The following is a 22,082-nucleotide window of genomic DNA, read 5'->3' as shown; positions in this document are numbered from 1 at the left end:
CCTGATGGTACGTGAGGCACCTAAGTGTTGATGCAGTGTTCCATGGTGGTTTTGTGTGCCTTTCAATCCTTAGTGTAGCTGCCTTTACAACATGCTTATGATGAGATGTGCAAAATAGACTGCTATCACTTGTATTTGATCTGGATCTAATTTAATCTGAGATTGTGTGGTACGATGGTGGTACAGAGGAAGTCAGTCCGCATCCCATCATTTAGTTCCAACCCCCCTGCCATGGGCAGGGACACCTTCTGCTAGACTGGGTTGCTCAAAATCCCATCCAACCTGGCCTTGACAGCTTCCGCGGAGGGGGACATCTTGCTACTAACTTGAGAAAAGACATGAAGAAGTTGCTTTTCATATACTATGGTTATCAGCTAGACCCTGGGCACAACCCTCCCCAGATTTAATAATGCAGAAATGGCTAACTCGGAGATGATTAACCTATGGAGTCTGACTATTGCTCCTCACATTAGTCTGGACCTCAGAATACTGGGTTGTCTTGTGCTGATCAAATCTGCCTCGCTTGTTCAGGTGCCTGTAATGAGGAAAACAGGATAACCTGGTACAGGAGAAAATACAGGTTGTGTCATGCTGGCATAGAGGCAGAGATGCTTCTGAAGGGGTATAATCAGTAACAGCGAAAAGAGCAAAGATCAGGTAGAAAACAGCATAATTATGAAGAGTCAAGACTAAAGAAGTAGATGAATTAACTAGAAAGATTAATTCTGTCTTGTCTCAGTAAGAAGAGATGCAGTCTCTTACAGTGGAGATAAGGTAATAGAAATAAAAATTAATATGTACTGGGTAAAGGTTTTAATATTATAGTAAAGCCTTCTGCCCTGGTAGTATTTTATTGAGTAGGCACTGTGACAGTAAGTAGATGGGTCTGTTCTTTCAGGGAAGAAAAAAGGCTGTGAATCCTTTTTCTGTGAATCTGTGTTTGAAGACTCCTGCACCTGAATTTTTTGCATTGAATAATAGCTATATTCTGCTTGCTTCTGTGATCTAGATCACCCCTTTATTTTAGCTCTCAAGACTTTTTTTTTTTTAGTGTAGTCCATCTGGTTTACAGACAAGAAAGTGGAATGAGGCTCTAGAACTATTTTCTTGATAGTCTCAATATAAGTATTGCTTCCTGTGATAATTCTAAATGGCCAAGTATATTAATTTCATCTAGAATTTCCCATTTAAAAATATCCTAGCAGGATGTAGTAAGAGGTTGTTTGGTTTTGGTTTTTTTCCCTTTAAGTAATTTATGGTCTCTTTGTTAGTTAAATACCACTAAACTGTCCCTGGATACTCACTAAGTCATTTCAGATTTACAGATTTTCTACAGTTGATTGTCTTTAAGAAAGAAAAGTGAAAAAATGGCAGTATGTTCATCAGCTGCATGTCTTAATGGTTTTAATTGGTCTCAAAAGAGTAACTTAATTTTAAGTACGTATTCTAGTCTCTGTGCTAAAGAAAACAGACTAGATGATGAATTCTAAATGACTTTGTGAATATCAGGGAATTCGAAAACACAGAATACACGAAGAGTTAGCTGTTGATGCCTTTAAATTACAGTGTCACTTGTATTGCCAACTAATGCTTTATGCAGATCAAGTTGATATAAACAGGGTTCTGGGTTTTTTTTCTTAATTAACATTTGTTTTGGTTTTGGGTGAATGATTATAAACAGCAAAAATCTGTTGCATCTATGAACGGAAGCCAAAGTAAAAGCTGGAAAACGTGGCTTCAGAAATAAAAATGTATTGTGTTGGTCTTCAGTGTTGAACCCTGTGCTTTAGGTCAAATGAAGGAAAAAGAAAGATGCTATTTTGTTGATATATTTGCTGTACATACAGGTAGCATTAATTTGTAAATAAAACTACAAGTTCTTTCTTGGGAACAGTATTAAAATTCACATTGTCTTATTCCCACTGTATTTAGCATTGTTATAGCCTCACCTTGAGTATTACATGCAGTTCTGGCCCCCACAATTTAAAAAGAATGTTAACGTATTTGAGTGTGTCCAGAGTAGGGCAACAAAGCTGGTGAATGGGCTGGAAGTCATGATGCCCTGTGAGGAGTGGCTGAGGACACTGCTTGTCTAGTTTGTAGAAAATTGAGCTGTGTCAGGGGAGGTTCAGACCACATTAGGAAGCGTTTCTTTACCAAGAGGGTGGTCAAGCATTGGAACAGGCTTCCTATAGTGGTAGACAATGTCCCATGGCTTTTTCCTCCCATTCTTTTTAGAATCATCTAACAAAAAAAACCAAAGGCAAGGTTTTAACACCAACAAATATCTCAAACTAGGTGTTTACTGGGGAAAGGAGTACAGAAGGACACAGTTCTTACAGTATTCTTGGAAAGACTTTATAATGTATGTTGACTTTTTAATACTGAAAATACTGAATGCCCATGTATGTAGATGTTCTTGTGATACTTCTGATAGTGAATCAATGCTTGGGAATGGTAAATAGTGGTTTCTTATCAGGGAAATACAAAACAGCAAAATATACTGAATAGAATTTAAGAAAGTGAATGCCATTAAAAGTGGACTGTCTGCCAACAGAATTAGTTGGAGTCTAAACCAAAGAAGATTCAGAGGAGTTGATGTCTTAAATAATATTGAAACTGAATAAAACACAACAACAGTTGTCAAGGGAAAGAGTTTTCAAATCACTTAAGTAAGAGACTTTTGAAAAACTTTAAAATTAAGTAATCTTAGATCTGCTAATAATTACCTTTCGAGAAATCAAGGATGATATGTGAAGTTCTAGATATCTGGAAAAGGTAGACAAGCTCAGAGTTATTCCAACTTTGATGTTTGTCCAAATTTTGAAGTGAGTTTGTCCTGGTTCCTGTGTTCACTTAACATCTAAATCATACACCTGTTCTTAACTACTTTCCTAACTTGGAAACTGCTTAAAATTGAGTAAAGAGGTTGTAGTATGAGGGTTTTTTCTTTTTTTTAATAGACCAATCAACTGAATTTCTATTCCTGGAAAAGTGCTGGAAAAATAAACTGTTTACTTGTAAACATTTAAAAGGTCTCAAAGTGATGAGCAACTGTCAAATTTACTTTATCAAGATCAAATAATGTAGAACTTTTTCCTTTGACAGGTCAATGTGCCTTGTGGGTAAGGAAAATGCAGTAGATGTGATAAATATTGAGTTAAGAAAGTCATACTGTTCAAGGTGAGAGTCTTATACACAAATTAGAGGAATAGGTTCTTATGTGACTGTTGTCAAGCAGATGCAAAAAAGAGCAATAAGGCGTTAACAGATTGGTTATGGCTTACTGCAAAACTGAAAAGATATACTTAGAATGTTCATTTTCTGGTATAAAGAGTATACAAATTCTATGCAAGTGATAAACTCAGAGGTGACAATACTCTAGGAAATATGTTTTGTGTTGAAGTATTTTTGTAGTCATCTATTGAATGGAAGATGTGATCATTGTGGATAAACCAATAATGGCATTATGAGAAAGAAAGCATAACGTTGTACTCAGATGTATTACCTGGAGTTTCATGTGTAAGAAATTCCCAGGTAATTCCAATTTAATCTGCATAAGAAAGCCATCACACCGTATTGCATTGCTCTTTGAAGCAGTTATCAAGAAAGATGAGGATTCTTAAGATCAGAGGCTTAGGAAGATATGACCTGGGAGGAGAGACTAAAAGAGTGTTGGTTTAGTCTAGAAGTGGACAAAAAGTTCTTGCAAAAGGAAACAAATAAGCTCTGCTCTATGCTAAACTGCATAGTTAAAGACAGGTTTAAAACTGTGGCAGAAATTATTTAGCTAGGAACATTTAGGACAGAAAGAAATAACAGGTATCCTTGAAAGGCTGTGGAAACTTTACCTCATGAGGTTTGGTGGTTTGTTGTTGCTTTGGTGTTGTTTTTTTTTTTTTTCTTTCTGGGATGTAGGTTTTTTTGTCCTTTTTTTTTCTTTTTGAATAGTAGTGTGATCATGTTGCTTTTGCTAGATAGAACAGAAAAGATAGGTAGTGGTGACCTTTTAAAGTCACTGTCAGGACTATTCCCTACCACTGATGCTGATGAACGTGCAGAAATACTAAATTATAAACAACTATTAAGTTACTCCATCAATAGGTATTGCTCAAATTGGATTCATGTTAGATGTCAGTTAGATTAAAACTATAACTATGTGTATTTTTGTATATTTATACTGTTTTGACTTATGCAGATTTAACTAGAATTTATTCTGGTTCTACAAAGCAGATGAAGGATTCACAGTACTAGTTGTTCTTGAAGGGCTGGGTGGGTATCCTCACTGCAAATACAAAGAACTTGTATATAAACCTAATGAAAGATACAGAGTGGGATGGGATAGCTTAGCACAGCAGGTTAAATGGAAATAATTTTGTGCATTTCAAATTTGTGCATTATCAATTAATGATCAGTTATACTGTGTTATTTAATGGAATGAATGGGATGAATATCAGTTTAGAAGTTAAGAATTGTTTTAGCTAGCTGTCTGAAGTGAAAGAAGTTAATTTCTGTTATTCTTTTTGGTAAATGGACCTGTAGTTGTTCGTTGAAAATATTTCTACAGAGATTTTAATTATTTTTTGAAAAGTAAATGTCATCGAGTTAAACAGGATACATGAGTCCAGCTCATCTTTCAGGAAAACATGTACCACAGCCCCACCCTGTTTTGGCCAAGTATTGAATTTGGACTCACTGGAAGAGGACATGGTATTATAAAAAGAAAACTACAGAAAAAGATAACTAGAGGTTTAAAATAAAAATAAAATGAATCCATAAGGTAGTTTATTGTATTATTCTATAAGTCTAAGGAACAGAAGTGGAGGTAACATTTCCAGAAATTACTGCATTAACTATGATCATATTCCATATAGTGCTTTAAATTGTTTTGCTTTTGTGAGTTTGAATAAACTTAAGAATTCAAATCTTATAGAAAATTGGCTAGGGAACTTATAATCAAAACAGTTCTTTCTTTCGTGAAGACTGGAAAATTTTGCTCACTGTTTTCAAATACAGAAAAACATGATGGGAAAACTAAGTGAAAAGTGGAAACAGGAAAATGGAGACATAATAAGTATCACGTCTTGCATGGGGCATAAATTTAAACTCAGATTTATCCAAACTTAACTGAGCTTTTACTCCTATTTCAGCATTATATATTTTGTCCTCTGGTTGGAGAAGCACTGTGAAATGCACTTGGTATGTCAACCCTTTTGTGAATTGCTCTACATCAGTCTCAGCTCTAATATTCCCATTTTAATATATTTTAGCTTAAGTTCCAGATTTTTCTTCTCTGTTGAACTCCTACCAAGTTTTGTAGCAAAAACACAACTGATTTTGTTTCCAAAAATAAATGTGCTTACCTAGTGGAAATTCCAGTTTAGAATGTTTGTTTATGTTTCTTTTCCAGCCGAGTCAATTTTGTTTTCTGTTAGGTACTATTTGTTGTTTAGTTTTGCTTAGTTTGGTACAATAGCGATATTGCTATGGTACGGTTAGATATTGCTGACTTGTTCTAGTGCTTCTTTTATCATTGATTCTGACAGCTTTGACAAAAGCTGTTTTTGTCCTTTGACTGTAGTAGATGTTTTTTCCTCTTCACCCTCATTAAACTGCACTGCTCATAGATGTCAGCCACTTGAGAGATCATACTTCACACTATTACAAGAATTCTTTTGAAATGTCCAGGACTGTTAATTGTCATTGCTGTCACCATCATCACACTGAATTAAAGATAAAGCTTTCTGAAAGTGTTCAAAAAACATGTTCAGAAAACTGGATAATAACAGTATTTCAAATCAGGCATATAGTAATAGAGCCACATATGTAAATGAATGTCACATGTTGCTGGAGACTAGAAAAACATGGCAAATCCAATATAAAAGGCTAAATGTTTTCTTAATTTTCAACTTTTTCTTCAATTGTATTAAATTATTTGTTCTTCTGTTTTCCCACACTAGACGCAGAGGTAAGGAAAGGAATGGACAGGTTTTTTTTAGCTGTTGTGTGCTGCAGCTGATAAATACTCAAGTGGTATGAAAAAGCTTGTTTTCTTTGTCTTGTTATGGCGATCTTCAAAACCTTTCCATGAACTGAAGACTTTTTCTGAACTTAAGGTGCACATTGATTCCCTCTTGTGGAACTGTGTGGGATGGGGTAGAGGGTTTTTTTCACTGCAGTGCTGAAAAGCCATTATTAGAAAAGAATTGTTACTAGAAATAGACTGAATTGGGATTGGCTATTTGAAACTAACTATAAAAGATGTTCGCACCCGTGCTCTGACGTGCTTGCTTAGCATATTTAAGGAAAACAATAAAGCTGATTATTGCCTTGCACTTCAATTACAGCTGGTTATGCTGAAATAGCAGTAAAAAGGATTTAACATTCAGATGCTAAGACCAAGACACGGAAAAATTAAATAATATGCACAGTATCAGAGTGGAAATTTCACTCTATGTGGAGTTAAACCTGGATCCCTGGTTTTCTTTTTCAGTGATATTTAACTGTAAGTCTCCCCTCTACATGACATTTTAGTAATCTCAACTTCAATATTAATTGTGAATATAATTTTAAACACTTCTGCTTTCCTATATGAAGTAATTGTTTCAAAATGGAATGTTTTTTTAGCCTAAAAGAAAGGGTTTTTTCCTGTCTTTCGATCTTTCATAATCATGAGGTTTGTATTTGAAGTACCTGTAAATACATGCACACACATTTAGTTAAAAACAGAGATTTGCCTTTTTTGTTTTAGAAAGGAACATTTTTCTCAGATATTAGTATTACTGTGCTCTAAGTCCTCCTGAAGTACACCACTAGTTATACCAGCATTATTTTGTGGAAGTGCCGGTCAAGGAGTGAAAGAAAACTTCCCTCAGTCTGGTGACACATACTCATACCAGTTGCATGATCACTTATCTTAAGTTCTCCAACAAAGTAGCCACTGTTGTTTGAGCTGACATTGATCAAAAACACGTAAGACTGCTGGAGATAAAGGTTAAAGGTACTGAGTCAGTTCTATCCTTCCACATATAAACTAAGGATCCCCTGATCTGGGGACTGGACTTTCTCTCCTAATGCGCCCAGGTGGTTCTAATTACTATACCTGAGCACACAGCTGAATGTAGAAGTGTGGATGTGAAGGCAAATAAGATATCAGCTCTCTAACACTGAACCTTTAAAGCTCAGGTAAAATTTTGGAACCAAAGACATTAAAATATGTATCTCCTTCCCATGCACACTTCATCTTTGAATTAGTTGATTTTTAATAAAGGAAACTATAAAATCTTTAAAATGAAAATAAACATCTAAAATATTTCTGTTGTATGCTTCTAAATATAGACGTTTGGAGCTCATGCAAAACTATCTGATGGTCTTGATAAATGTCCAGGTGTGTGTGACACAGAATAGCACACACCTCAATATGTCAGCATGAGGGTGAGAAGAATGTTGGGAGACTGCATCATAGCCACAATTATGGAGAAGTTTAGAGAGGGGCATAGTTCTTAGCCCTAGAAATCTTGTTTCAGCAGACAACTGAGCCAGTAGATGGGTTGCTGGGATCAGTATGTTGAAGTTTTGTATCTGGAGCAGAAGATTTAGTCTCAGTCCAGTCCAACTAATAAGCACTATGAGAAGATGCTGATCTGGGAAAAGAAATTCTAGCCAAGAACTAGCTACCTCAACTGAAAAGTTTTCTCTGATTACTGGGATGGCTACCATTCAAGAGATAGTTTTTGAAAAATATTTTCAGTTGGAAATGATGTGACCTTTATTTGTCCTCTCATACTCTGTGACCCAGAACTGGCTTTTCAGTGTGACTAAAAATTTTTTTAGTGGTATGCTCAAAAGAAATATATTTCCTCAAAACTATAACCCTTTCCCCTCCCCCCAAAAAAGCCCCAACTTGATGATCAGATTATTTTTTCTAACAACCTGAACTAGTGGTTTTGAAGCATTGTACCTTCTTTATGTGTGTTTGTAAAGCTGAAAGGCCGCATATGGGGAGAGCAAAGTTCAGAATGAATTCAAGATATGATAGAACATATCAACATAGTCGGAGCGTTCTGATTTACAAACAGGAGTTCTGTATCTCTGAAGAAGAGTTGAGGGAGTAGGTCACTACTATATGTTTTGATAAAGAAATAAGTACATAGTTATAAGTAGCTTGACATTATAGAGACTCTAAATCATCCACACTTTTTCCCCCAGAAGGAAATATTGTCATTTAAATAGACCTCGAGATATTGTTCTGCCAAATGCTATCATTATCATGGATGACTAGTGTATCTTGGCTTGCCCTAGTGAATCCGATTTTTAAATTTTCAGGTGAAGTTATTCTGAAGAGAACAACTGTATTTCTTGACAAAGGGCTTGTTAAATAGAAATTGCTTTGGCAAAACTGCTACTGAAGTCAGTTACCAGATACTTTTCCTTCTTTTTACTGTGCTATTGTTTTCCTGGTAGGAATCAAGATTAACAATAGAAAAATAATTTGAGTGCACACAATATGAGATATCTTTGAACTCTTCTTCATGTCACCTGCATTAATTGTAGTGCATTTTCAACATGACAGATTGCAAATGGCATAAAGCTCTAATACAGTAGTATCAGAAATACATATACATATGCACACATACATGAAAAAACCTGCTAAAATATTGGACTTTAATGCTAGTAATAAGAAGCTGTGTTAATTATGCTAAGAGTAAGAAGTTATATTTTTCTGGATTACTTATCTTAAAGCTCTTCTTCCATTTAGGACACTTCACACAATTGGCACTGTATTTAAATGGGTTTAAATAGAACAGATGACAATTTTAAGGATGCTTTACACTGCTGGAATTGGGTGAAATGATGTTAATGTAGTAAAAAAGCTGAATATGAATAAATGAGGAAGGTCCATCAAGCTGTCTTTTCCCTTCATCTCTATTTTCTCTGTATTTTTCTTAATTGTGTTTCTGTATTATGCTGTTATATCCAAAGAACACTGAACAGTCCACTGTTCAAGCAGCACTGCTAGCAAGTTCAATTGCCTTTTTTTTTTTCTTTTTCTTTTTTATCCTTTCAGGAGAGATGTTTTTTAAGTAGAGGACCAGTATGATAAATCTAATCTTGAGAGTTCATGGGTAATCTGTTCAGGATGTTCAATATCTGTGAACCGTTTTATAGCAATGAATTGTTGCAGCTGATGTGAAGCATTCTATCAATGTCCAATAAACCGGCATTCTCTGCCTTTCTACCTACACCCCTTTCAAAGCCCAATACACAATGATATTTTTCTGAGACATAATCAGAAAAACTGGGCAGGGGTCTGTCAGGGAAGGAGAAGAGTACAGAGAGGTGTGAGAGGAAGCATGTTGCTGAAAACAGAGAAACTATTCTGGTGGCTCTACAAAGTAATATATTATTATTTTTGAAGTTTTTGAAATTCCGAAGATAGGAGTAGCCTTTAAAAGAGGATTAGTGTTCTTTGGTACAGAAAAAGGTTCATGTGTTCAGCCTATTGCAAAGCACATTTGCTTGCATTCTTCCTGTGCAGCACAAAGGCAGCATTAACGGAAATGATAAATAGTTTGATGAGCAGGCCAGGTGGCATAGCAATGGCTTGCAAGACTGCTGAGCTGGAGACACAGGTTTTAAAACAAACTTGGGGCTCTTGCTTCCTGGACTGGTTGAAGTTGAACATGTCGAGGAGGTAATGTGATTGATCTCTTTGGAGGAAGATGCCAGCTGGAGAGCTCACAAACTGCTCCTTCAGGGTTCTCCTTAAAGATGAATTGATGGCAGCTTCTGAAAAGAGTTACTCACACCGCATTCTTCCCAGTCATTCAGAGGTAAGACTCTATCACAGTGGCTGCTAAAAGAAGGAATTGAGAGTTTAAAGGGACAGGAAAAAGGTGTCCCTGGTGAAAGAAACTGCAGGAAGTACATTCCCAAAATGCAGCTATTATTTCTATACTGTTGTAAAATAGATTTTATTTCCTTAGGACCTTGTACACACAAATGGTTGGGTTTTTTTTTTCCATTACACTGGGATCCTGTAATGCTAAGAAAATAAGAGGTCAGCATTTCATCTGAGAGCTGTACTTAATTTTATATTGTAAATGAGTTGTTTTAAAAATATTCTAGGCTGACATCTGTGTTTTTGCATTGACAAATATCTCCTCAATCGTGGTGAAGAAAGGACTCATTTTGTCCTTAGCTTCACTGTCCTTGTAGTTTTCATATTATGTTCCTCCCTTCTTTGGTGGGCCTGGTACCTCGTTTTCTGATTAGCTACATGAGCTACATACATGCCCTTTTGAAACTGTCCCTTGCTGATCCACAGACTTTATTTCTCAGTGCGTGACAGCTTATTTCTTTCATCCAGAATAACCAGCTTGTCCATTTCCTCTAGCATCAGACAACAGCAGTGAAAATGACTTTGGGATTAGCAGTAGCTCAGGAACTTACAGTTAATGTGTAAATACTCCATGCTTGTTTGACCTAAAACTACCTTGGCCCGTAGCCATATGCACAGAGGGCAGAAGGGCAGAAATGGAGTCCCACAGACAAACTGGACACAGTAGGAAGAATCAGTCTTCCTTGAATTTTGGGAATCTCACTCATCTAAACAGGCCATAACAGTATAAGCAGAAAGTGAAAATACAGATAACAGATTTTGGCAACATCTAAAACTGAAAGCAAACAATGAATGTGTCTGTCTTCACCTAATGTATTCAGGACTATATGTTAAAAAGACTAAATAACGTAGAGCTCATTTTTTGTTACTGGAAGGCACTAGTTTTACTGTAAAAAACCTTAAACATATCATGTCTTATAGCTGTGAAAAACTGAACTCCAAACACAGACTGTTACTATAAGGATAGTGGCAGAATTTATTCATGTCATACGTGGATTGACAGGTTTCTTCAACTGTGAAATGTTTTGATCCCCTTGACCTTTTTTTTGGCCATTGCACCTACTCTTCCTGTGGAGACCAGGATGTTAGGGTGCACTGGGGAAAAGAAAATCAGTTACATCCAGCAGCTGTGAAGCAGATACTGTCCGCAGCCAGACCTAGGTGCTGTAATTTGCATATAGGAGCTTGTTCTTTTAGGTTGTATCTTTTCAGTGCTTGATTTTTTTCTTTGGTCACAAATAATGACCCACTATTCAATATTTAATCTAAAAAACAAGCGGGTTGTGTGGAATGAAACTGCTCAAAATCGTTGGAAAACACTGCAGGCAAAACAGTCCGTATTCAGGGTTTTTTTATCTGGTTACTTTTAAAGACAAGCTTCCTATCACTCATTTCGTTAGTGAGAAAAAGGACGCAATTACATAAATACATACATGTCCCATCACTAGGAAGAAATAAAACCATTGTTTGTATTTTCACTGCTGGTTACATGCAGTCTGTCGACTTTTACCCTGCGAGCTGACTGGGGGAGCAGCAGGTTCAGGCTGTTCTGTGTAATGGTTTCTGCTGCTTTGTGTGTAATGGCTTGACGTGTCATTTCAGGCTGCAGCCCCTCAAGTGTCCCTGCCCTGGCGTGAGGCGCCCACAGCAGCGACCTGCCTGCCTTCAGCTGGGCTGTGCCGTGGCAAGGAACTCCCTCCCTTGAAGAGGGTGTCTCCAGCCCTGCATGGCGGCCGTTGTCTTTCTTCAATACCTTTGAGCAGGGCTACCTCCCTTTGGCGCCTGGTGGGATTTTTTCACTGCTGTTGAGGTTGGCTTAGTGTGGGCTGGAACCAGCTGTGACTGGGACTGGGCAGGTCACAGTACACCGCCTTGTGCCTTGCATGGGAGATGATCTCCAACGTATTTAAACTCCAGTGCCTTCTTCCAGGCATATTGGAGAGGAAAAGGTGAAGAGAATGCTGTGTGGTGTTTTTTGGTTTTTTTTGTGTGTGTGTGTTTTTGTTTGTTTGTTTCCAGATTATTACGCCTTTTTTGCTCAGGGAATACTTTTGGTGGTTTTTATTTTCTAGGAGAACTAGACTACTCTTCACACACTTTATATAACTCAAATACTGCATCGCAAATGCTAGCTACAGTGTGGAAGGAAACTTTCCACCTTTAATTTACATTTGCAAGAGCCTACTTTTGAAATGTGATCCAGGCCAGGAAAGCCTTTACTCATTCTTAGTTCCCACTAATGCCTGAATGAGGAAATGCTGCTTCTCAGCACTTTGCCCATTGGTGCTCTGACACAGAAATGAAAGAACCAGAGGAAAGGTATGCTTAGCACTATCTGATTTTTTTGTTCCATAAGGTGTTTCTCTGCAGCGATGAGCTGTAGGGTGACTGTGGTAGCAGTACTTGCTGCCTGTGACACAGCTTCATGGTAGCTCCCCACACCATGTGCTCTCCGCGGAGTGACGTGTCCAGGGGACTCTGCGCCGGAGGTGGCACCCCTTGTGAGGAATAGAGTTTTGTTCTCCAAAATCATTCCCGTGGGAGCCTAGCAAGATGGAAACTGTTGAATTTGTGCCAGCAAGGATTTTTTTTTTGAAGTATGGATGAGGATGAACAAATATTCCTTTTAGTGGATGGCCTGGTGGACTACTGAAGTAGTCCACCATTTAGTAGACTGGGACATATTTTGTGCCCTGCGTAATTCATTTGAACTTAGTATATGAATGTAGTAAATGCTGATGGCTGGAAACATGATGAAAAATAAGCGTTAAAATCCTAAAAATGGAAGTATGAGTTAAAGTAACTGTTATGAAAATTAAATATTCTGATAGACATAGAAGCCATGAGCAACAATACTGCTCATTAAAAGCTTAAGGTTGCTTTTTGCATTTGTCATTGGTGAAGACAGGACAAAAATCTTTGTTCTGAAATACCTAGAATTTATTTACACCTCATATTTGCTTTATCTTTAAAATACATTTTGAGGAAGCTTATTGGTTACTGATTACGTATCCTGACAGTCATTGAAGGCATAAATGCACTTTTCATTTGCTTGCATACACTCCTGTACTGGCCTAGCACCGAGGTCTAGTCAGTGCACTAGAGGTGTGCATCCACAGGTTTTCTTCCCCGCATTCTCATGCTCAAGTTCCTCCAGTAGCTTCTACAGCTTTTGTACTGCCTTCACAGCGTGCTACTTTGTTTATTGCTCATTGCTTCTCCCAGGTACATAGGTAACCTAGCAAGCAGACACTATACTTATCATAGTATTCTCCTTTTTTTTTGTTTTAACCAATGTTTAATTGCTCTGGTATTAGTTCCTGCATCTGTAAACCTTCTGTTTAAAATTTTGGTGGAATTTTTTTCGTTCTCTAGGGTAGCCCAATCACAACAAGATCTGTGAAAAGGAAGACTTTCTTTTTTTAATCCTTGAGCAGCCCAGTTAGACTCTTGAGGAGAACATGAAGTGATTCATGCTTTGCTCACCTTCTTGGATGATGCTCTGAAACAGAAAAAAGCTTGGAAGAAAGTTTCCAAGTTGTTGGCTCCCACACCCTGCAGTTTTTATTAGCCTTCCAGTAGATGTTTAATTCATAGAGGTATTGCAAGACATTTATTTCACAAGCTTCTATAGGCCACAAAACACTTCTTGCCATTCTTTAACAAAACTTGGACCTACAGTAAAAGACCAAAACGGTGTTGCATTTGTGCAAGAAATGGGGACAGGTCAAGGGACCGGTCAATTTGAAATGTCCTACATTTGTTTACTAAAATTTTGAAACTTACAGACTTGCTACAGAGAAAAGCAGCTTCCCTTTTTCTCTTCCTTCCATCCCACCATAACACTTTGCCCTTCTAAGTAAACAATGCTTTGAAAGAATAAGGAGTTTGTAGTCAAGAAAGAACAATCAGAATTCCTTTTAACCATTGATGTATTAAAAATACCGAGTATGGTACTTGTACAGAAAACTTGAACTTCATGAATCCCTTTAATGCCTTATACAGTCAAATTAATTTCAGTCACTTCCACAAACATAGTAAGTTTTGTTCTGGAGTAGTTCCAATTCCAAAACGTGCACAGTAGAGTAGTGCTACTTTCGTCTCTTGCTATTCTTGAAAAGTGGTTCAGTATAGAAATATGAGAACAGGGACTAAACCCCAGGTGTTTCCTTTCTCAGATGACTGTCATAACCATCATACTAACAAGTCTCTATTTGTCTCCTACTGAGAAACTGCAGCTGCAGATTTGGATAACACTGCATTAAAGAATAGTCTGTAATACTTTATTCATTCATCACCTCCTGATTAAAATAAAATTTGATTCCTCTGGAAAAAAAAAAGACCAAATATATTTAAGATTACAAAACTCTTGACTTGAAAGTCATCCAAATACAACTGCATGGTTGTGCATAGTTCTGATTTTCCTCATTATAAGGAAATATATATTTTGTAATCATTGCCTCCATTCGAGACTCAAACAGTAGTGCAGTTCTGAGTCTCCTAATCTTCAGTCTCCTTTAGCATATTTTCACCAGTAATGTTTATTTTTTAAATAGCTTTCCATTTTTCTGTACATCTCATGGGTATGATTTTTGAACAAATGGTAGACTCTTCTTATCTTTGGCAGTTTCCTTAATGCTCTCCCATTGGGAGACTGACACTTGTTTTGTGAAACGGATTGTAATCTCTTTCCTACAACGTATCTGTGACATAAAGCTGTGTTTAAGAGTTTCATGTTATCTTGATCTCCTGTACTCACAGTGGTTTCTAGTTGCGATGATCTGCTGCAAGGAATGACTGAAGGTTATTTCAACACTGGCAAGTTTTGAGTGTGCCATAGAACTTTTTTCACTGAATATTACTTGGAGTTTAAAATATAGCTCATAGAATCACAGAATCACAGAATATTAAAGGTTGGAAGGTACCTCTGTGGGTCATCTAGTCCAACCCTCCTGCCGAAGCAGCGTCACCTACAGCAGGCTGTAGAGGACCTTGTCCAGGCGGGTCTTGAATATCTCCAGAGAAGGAGACTCCACAACCTCCCTGGGCAGCCTGTTCCAGTGCTCCGTCACCCTCAGAGGGAAGAAATTCTTCCTCATGTTCAGACGGAACTTCCTGTGCTTCAGTTTGTGCCCATTGCCCCTTACCGTGTTGCTGGGCACTACTGAAAAGAGCTTGGCCCCATCCTCCTGACACCCACCCTTCAGATATTTATAAGCATTTATTAGGTCCCCTCGCAGCCTTCTCTTCTTCAGGCTGAACAAGCCCAGCTCCCTCAGCCTCTCCTCGTAGGAGAGATGTTCCAGTCCCCTCACCATCCTTGTAGCCCTCCGCTGGACTCTCTCCAGTAGCTCCTCATCTTTCTTGAACTGGGGAGCCCAGAACTGGACACAGTACTCCAGATGAGGCCTCACTAGGGCAGTGTAGAGGGGAAGGAGAACCTCCCTCGACCTGCTGGCCACACTCCTCCTAATGCACCCCAGGATGCCATTGGCCTTCTTGGCAGCCAGTGCACACTGCTGGCTCATGGTTAACCTGTCGTCCACCAGGACACCCAGGTCCCTCTCCACAGAGCTGCTCTCCAGCAGGTCCACCCCAAGCCTGTACTGATGCATGGGGTTGTTCCTCCCCAGGTGCAGGACCCCGCATTTGCCCTTGTTGAACCTCATCAGGTTCCTCTCTGCCCAACTTTCCAGCCTGTTGAGGTCACGCTGAATGGCAGCACAGCCTTCCGGTGTGTCTACCACACCTTCCAGTTTGGTGTCATCAGCAAACTTGCTGAGGGTAGATTCTAACTCTTCATCCAGGTCGTTGATGAAGAAGTTAAACAATACCAGAAGTCTCCATTAGTATCTGAATACCTCAGGGGCACAAGGTCCAGAAGATATCTGTACATTCAAATTCTCACCCTGTTTCCCAAATATGCCATTTTTTCACTTGCCTTCTCACTCTTAAGTGTGACGTCAGTTGTTCAGCTAGATACATGTCTCTAGTTCACATACTGACAGCTCATATATCAGCTTTGGATGCTGTTGTCTGTTATATGGCAACACATTTTACAGCACTATCTGATTTGAACTAACATGGCTATTTAGAACAGCTGTCTTTCTGTCCGTGTTCTCAGTCAGATTTGACTAGTGAGCATCAAAAGCCAGGATTTCTTTTTTTCTGACAGACTGTGTCATACTATCTGTCTTATATTGCCACTCTTGTGATTTGTAGTTCTTAAGTGAAAATGCCTGGATATCAGACCAAGTGAGCAACTGGCAGGACTTTGCCTTTGAGAAAGATTCTGCTTTGAAATGTGGTCCTTCCCTCAATCTGAAATAATCTAAATTTTTTTGACTGCAAGGGTGTACATTCTATTTGCTTTATTTTTCTCAGTCGAAAAGATTTGGGGATGATCCAAAGTGTTTTTGTTGACATGTTACCATCAGTTATTATTGATAAGGTGGTTAATGGCTATGCAGTATGCTATATTGTTCATTTCAAAGCTTTACTTTAATTGTTCTAGATAATCTGAAAATTTTACTAACATGCAATAAATATATATCATTTTGAGTTAGACACCTCTTCTGTGTAGCTTTTAAGTATATTTATTCAAGATTATTTAGAAATCAAGTATTAAATCAATTTAAACTGCCATTAAATACATTAATTCATTTTATGTAAACATTCTTATAGCATTGAAGGTAAATATGACAATTTAAAAAATTTTAATTAGTTTCTAAAATTACTATTTTCACAACCAGGTAGACTTGCATCTGTCATTTACTCAGAAGTCATGTATACTCTAGCTAACACTTCCCTGCCTTAGCAAGAAGGGACCAGGTAGAGTCATGAGAAAGTGCTTCAGTTTCTATATCTCTTCTGCCCTCAGCATCTCTACTAAAGATTGCCAGTAAATATAGTGGTGTTTCTGTGATTCTGTAATGGTGGCTTAAATTTCCTTTTCAAAGCAGGACAAGCAAAACAAATTGAAGCAAAGGAAGCAAGACAAGTCTAAAATCAGACTTGTTAAATATAGTGTAATAGGAGTAAAAATTACAAGTTATATGCGCTGAATAAAATTTTCCAGTGTCTTCTTTTAGCAAGAAATGACAAATAATGTGGAACACGTGGCTTTTTTTTATCCCTTCGTGAATTAAAAAAATTTTACTCTGACCTTAAATTTTGGTATGCTGTTATGTCATGTACATAAGACCATTAACATTTTTAACATTATAATTTTGTATGGAAAATGTCAACTCACACTGAATTACTGGATTTAGTTCTTCACAGCACTTTTACTAGTAATGAAGATCCCATAGAAATATTTTTAGAAGATGGAAATTTGAGAGATTTTTAGCTATAGGTAACAGTTTTCTCAATCTGAACTATATATATGTTGCTGAGAGTGTTTTTGTGTGATAGGGGTATTACTGAGAAATTGTGATGAAATATGAGATAATGTATCTGTGACATATACCTGTGAGTAATGAAAAAATTCCTAAATTGACTAAATGGCAAGGTTGCCCTTTCCCACTATACTTATGGGCCTAAAAGGCCTACTGGAATCCTCTACCAGATCTCCATACCTGCAGTCTTATTTTAGCAAGTTTTTATACAGTAAGCTATAATTCCTGTTCCAGCTAATTTCATCAGAAACTGTCGAGAAAATAATGTGGATCCTTTGTATTGTCAAAAAGGGGGAATGATGAAATAGAGGAGACTCATTTTATCTTTCATTTATATCCTCTACTGGTCTGGTTCTACTGGAGATGATTAGGGCTAAGTTTTTGACAATCTAAAAGCTTCATAGCAAAAAATCATAGCAATACTACGTTAGTAATATCTCTCCGTATTATGTTACTAAAAGCACAATATATGTTGGAAAAAGGCTGTATTAAATCCTCTGTCAGAGGTTATAATAATTTTTTACTGATGCTGTAGTGTGGTTCCATATTACCTTATGACAATATTTTTTGCTGAAATCAAGGCAGCTTTGACATCCAGTTGTAACCAGGAAGAATATTTAGAGGTAAATGAAAATACTGGTGCTTTTTAATACTAGACAGTGCTGCCTGTGATAACTAAATAATAATTAGTTATCTCCATTAATATTTTTGGTCTAGTGAATTTAGTCAAGTGAGCTATTTCGGTTGTTAGAAGCACTTCATTTATACGTAGATCCTGCTGTAAATGAAATCCTAAGCAAAGCTTTCATTTTTTGGCAGTTGGGTGTACTATCTATGTGCACTGCAAACATAATGATGAACAGTAACCCTTGTTACTGCCACCAAGTGGAGTATGCTCCAATGAAAGAAGGAAGTAAGCGTTGAATTTTTTTTTGCTAACACAGAAATAAACTACTGTGTTATAGGACACCTGCTTTTACCCAGTCATATGAATGCAGTTAAACAACCTAATATTTAATATTAGTCACAGACACATCATTGATCTGTAAACCACACCACACACTGTTCTGCTGATGTGAGCTATAAGATTTTGGAAAAATGTTACAACATCTAATTCTATAGTAAAAGTAAAGTAATTCAAAATGGAATTGAGGAGCATTAAAGAAAAATGCAATGGCATGAGTAATATATTCAGGCTCTTTGCTGATGCATATATGTGTTTCAGTACCTGTATAATCAAGAAAAAAAATATACTCTTATGTCTGATGAATTATGTGAGAGTTCTACGGTGCTGAAATGATTCACAACTTTGTAAGTAAACCTGATAGATTAATTAGGAGACTGACTAGTCCGATTACAGACTATTAGTCTGGGATATCGCTTTAATTGAATTAGAATAATTATATATGTTCTTTGAAGAGGAATGTCATAGTTGCATGATAATGCTTAAGGGAGATTATTCTGTTTTAAGGTAATCCTAACTGAGGCTGCTTACTGTCTGTTAGTATTAAGAAAGAAGACAGACTTGTTATAAGAAAGTATCAGTAAGTGCTAGTACTTTATTTCTCTTTTCTCTTTTCTTTTTAATAAAATTATTGTGTATCAGTTGCAACATACTGAGAAGGGAGAAAAATTCAGGAAACTTTGAATGTTTATAGTAAGTTGTCCTGCTAACTGCTAAGATGCTTGTTTTGATAATTTTATTTTCGACTCCTCTGTTTTCTTTAAGGCCTTATTCGATTACAAGAGCTCATCAAGGCTCCATCAAGGTACAACCTGAGACTAAAAATCCGTCAATTACCAGCTGACACAAAAGATGCAAAGCCATTGCTAAAGGAGATGAAAAGAGGCAAAGAATTCCATGTGATCTTTGACTGCAGCCATGAAATGGCAGCAGGAATCTTGAAACAGGTAATCGTCATTTTGCTTTAGATAGCCTAATCTTTTTCACATCTAATAAATAAAAGCAATATCAAGACCTAATGGCATTTAATAAGCAGGGGAGTTGTATGGCAGTTTTGCTGAGGCCTAACAGAAAATCAGCCAAGGATTTCAGAGATAGTCTTATTGGTGACTCCAACGGTAGCTGCTTTCATTATGTTTTTTTAAAGAAACAGATTAATCGGTTCGTGTACAAGGGAAAAGATGTATCAGTCTTTCAGCTATGAGGAATTTGGAAAACTGATGCTTTAAGCAAGGTTTTAAATGCTTTCTTAGTGTTATTTTCTATAACAGATTTTTTTTTTTTTTTAAATTGAAGCCTCTAAATTGTGTACTCTTGATCAGGTAGTGATCTTTTAATAGTATGTTACCAAGCGACCACATTAATGTGTTCCACTGAGAGGACAGAACTAATAGATATCTTTTAGAGCCATATTCTGCTCACACTACTAATAGGACTGGAAAACACCTGAATACGTTTGTGTAGGTGCTTTGAAAGTGCTTGCTTAGTTGTGTACAAGATGAGTAGGTGAGATACAGCAGAATGCCAAATACTAATCTGGCTTTATATTGCAGAATCAGATATTGGTGACAGACAAGGTGACAATATAGTGGTATACAAAGGAAGTGGCTCATGAAAAAGTTTGCAGTAACCCTGAAGTATGCATAAAAGACATGCCTTTGTGTACCTCCTTTAGTTTAACAAGGTAGCTCCAAAGACTGGGAATTCCTTACGCACAGAGGCCTTTTTCCCCACAGTTTTTTGATTGAACTATGACTTGCAATAAGGAGGATAGGAAAAATACCTAAAACAAAGCAATATTATACATTTCTAATGCATAGCTTTTAGTAACTTTAATTCATGGATATGTTGTGTTCATTAGCATACTGTCTGGATTAAATTGAAAGCAAAATTGCTTTAAGATTTGAAAGTATATCTCATTAAGGGTACTTGGGGGTATTGTTGTGGGTACAATTAAAATTGCTAGTAATCATACACATATACTATCATTTCTTTGCTTTATTGTTCATTGATTATAAGTCTTTTATTAATTCCCAGTAATTTTAAACTTCTGCTTGTGGGTTTTTGCTCTTTGCTAAGTGTAAGCCAGCCTAGTTAGTCTAATTGTTTAGCCCAAATAGTTGTGTACTTTTAATTATTTTAACTTCTTAGAAATACAGATGGAAAATGTGTTGATGGCAACACAAAGGTGCAGTAGTAACAAAAACTCCTTCAAGGTATATCATTTGTATTGTACCTAGTAGTTTTTAAGGGGAAAACAAACTTTTCTTTCACAGTATAAAACATTATGTACAGAATCACAGAATGAATCACAGAATGGTAGGGGTTGGAAGGGACCTCTGTGGGTCATCTAGTCCAACCCTCCTGCCGAAGCAGCGTCACCTACAGCAGGCTGTAGAGGACCTTGTCCAGGCGAGTCTTGAATATCTCCAGAGAAGGAGACTCCACAGCCTCCTTGGGCAGCCAGTTCCAGTGCTCTGTCACCGTCAGAGGGAAGAAATTCTTCCTCATGTTCAGACGGAACTTCCTGTGCTTCAGTTTGTGCCCATTGGCCCTTATCCTGTCACTGGACACCACTGAAAAGAGTTTGGCCCCGTCCTCCTGACACCCACCCTTCAGATATTTATAAGCATTTATAAGGTTCCCTCTCAGCCTTCTCTTCTTCAGGCTGAACAAGCCCAGCTCCCTCAGCCTCTCCTCGTAGGGGAGATGTTCCAGTCCCCTCATCATCCTTGTAGCCCTCTGCTGGACTCTCTCCAGTAGCTCCTCATCTTTCTTGAACTGGGGAGCCCAGAACTGGACACAGTACTCTAGATGAGGCCTCACTAGGGCAGTGTAGAGGGGAAGGAGAACCTCCCTCAACCTGCTGGCCACACTCCTCTTGATGCATCCCAGAATGCCATTGGCCTTCTTGGCAGCCAGTGCACACTGCTGGCTCATGGTTAACCTGTCGTCCACCAGGACACCCAGGTCCCTCTCCACAGAGCTGCTCTCTAGCAGGTCCGCCCCAAGCCTGTACTGGTGCATGGGGTTGTTCCTCCCCAGGTGCAGGACCCCGCATTTGCCCTTGTTAAACCTCATCAGGTTCCTCTCTGCCCAACTTTCCAGCCTGTTGAGGTCACGCTGAATGGCAGCACAGCCTTCCGGTGTGTCTACCACACCTTCCAGTTTGGTGTCATCAGCAAACTTCCTGAGTTAGATTCTAACTCTTCATCCAGGTCGTTGATGAAGAAGTTAAACAAGACTGGGCCCAGTACTGACCCCTGGGGGACACCACTAGTTACCAGCCTCCAACTAGACTCAGCACCACTGATGACAACCTCTGAGTTCTGCCATTCAGCCAGTTCTCAATGCACTTCACCGACCACTCATCCAGCCCACACTTCCTGAGCTTCCCTAGGAGGATATCATGGGAGACTGTGTCGAAAGCCTTGCTGAAGTCTAGGTAGACAACATCCACGGCTCTCCCTTCGTCTACCCAGCCAGTCATGTCATCGTAGAAAGCTATCAGATTGGTCAGGCATGATTTCCCCTTGGTGAATCCATGCTGACTACTCCTGATAACCTTCTTTTCCTCCCCTTTCTTGTTGATGACCTCCAGGATAAGCTGCTCTATCACCTTTCCCAGGATGGAGGTGAGGCTGACCGGCCTGTAGTTTCCTGGGTCCTCCTTCTTGCCCTTTTTGAAGATTGGAGTGACATTGTCCTTTCTCCAGTCCTCGGGCACCTCTCCTGTCCTCCAGGACCTCTCAGAGATGATGGAGAGTGGCTCAGCAAGGACATCCGCCAGCTCCCTCAGCACTCGTGGGTGCATTCCATC

At 38.2% G+C, this 22,082-nt stretch overlaps 1 protein-coding gene across 4 annotated transcripts in view; it reads left to right on the top strand.

Moving 5' to 3' along the window:
• Positions 1-22,082, top strand: part of GRIK2 (glutamate ionotropic receptor kainate type subunit 2) — a 439,202-nt gene that overhangs the window by 156,921 nt on the left and 260,199 nt on the right. For all 4 annotated transcript variants that reach the window (XM_075414313.1, XM_075414311.1, XM_075414312.1 and 1 more), the window contains one exon: positions 19,028-19,209. In XM_075414313.1, the coding sequence (XP_075270428.1) occupies positions 19,028-19,209 (182 nt within the window). The remainder of the gene's footprint in view (positions 1-19,027; positions 19,210-22,082) is intronic.

The sequence above is a fragment of the Opisthocomus hoazin genome, chromosome 2 (assembly GCF_030867145.1).
Source record: "Opisthocomus hoazin isolate bOpiHoa1 chromosome 2, bOpiHoa1.hap1, whole genome shotgun sequence".
NCBI classification, from domain to species: domain Eukaryota; kingdom Metazoa; phylum Chordata; class Aves; order Opisthocomiformes; family Opisthocomidae; genus Opisthocomus; species Opisthocomus hoazin.
Note: the sequence above shows the minus strand (reverse complement) of the source record. Positions and strands in the feature narration are given on the sequence as shown.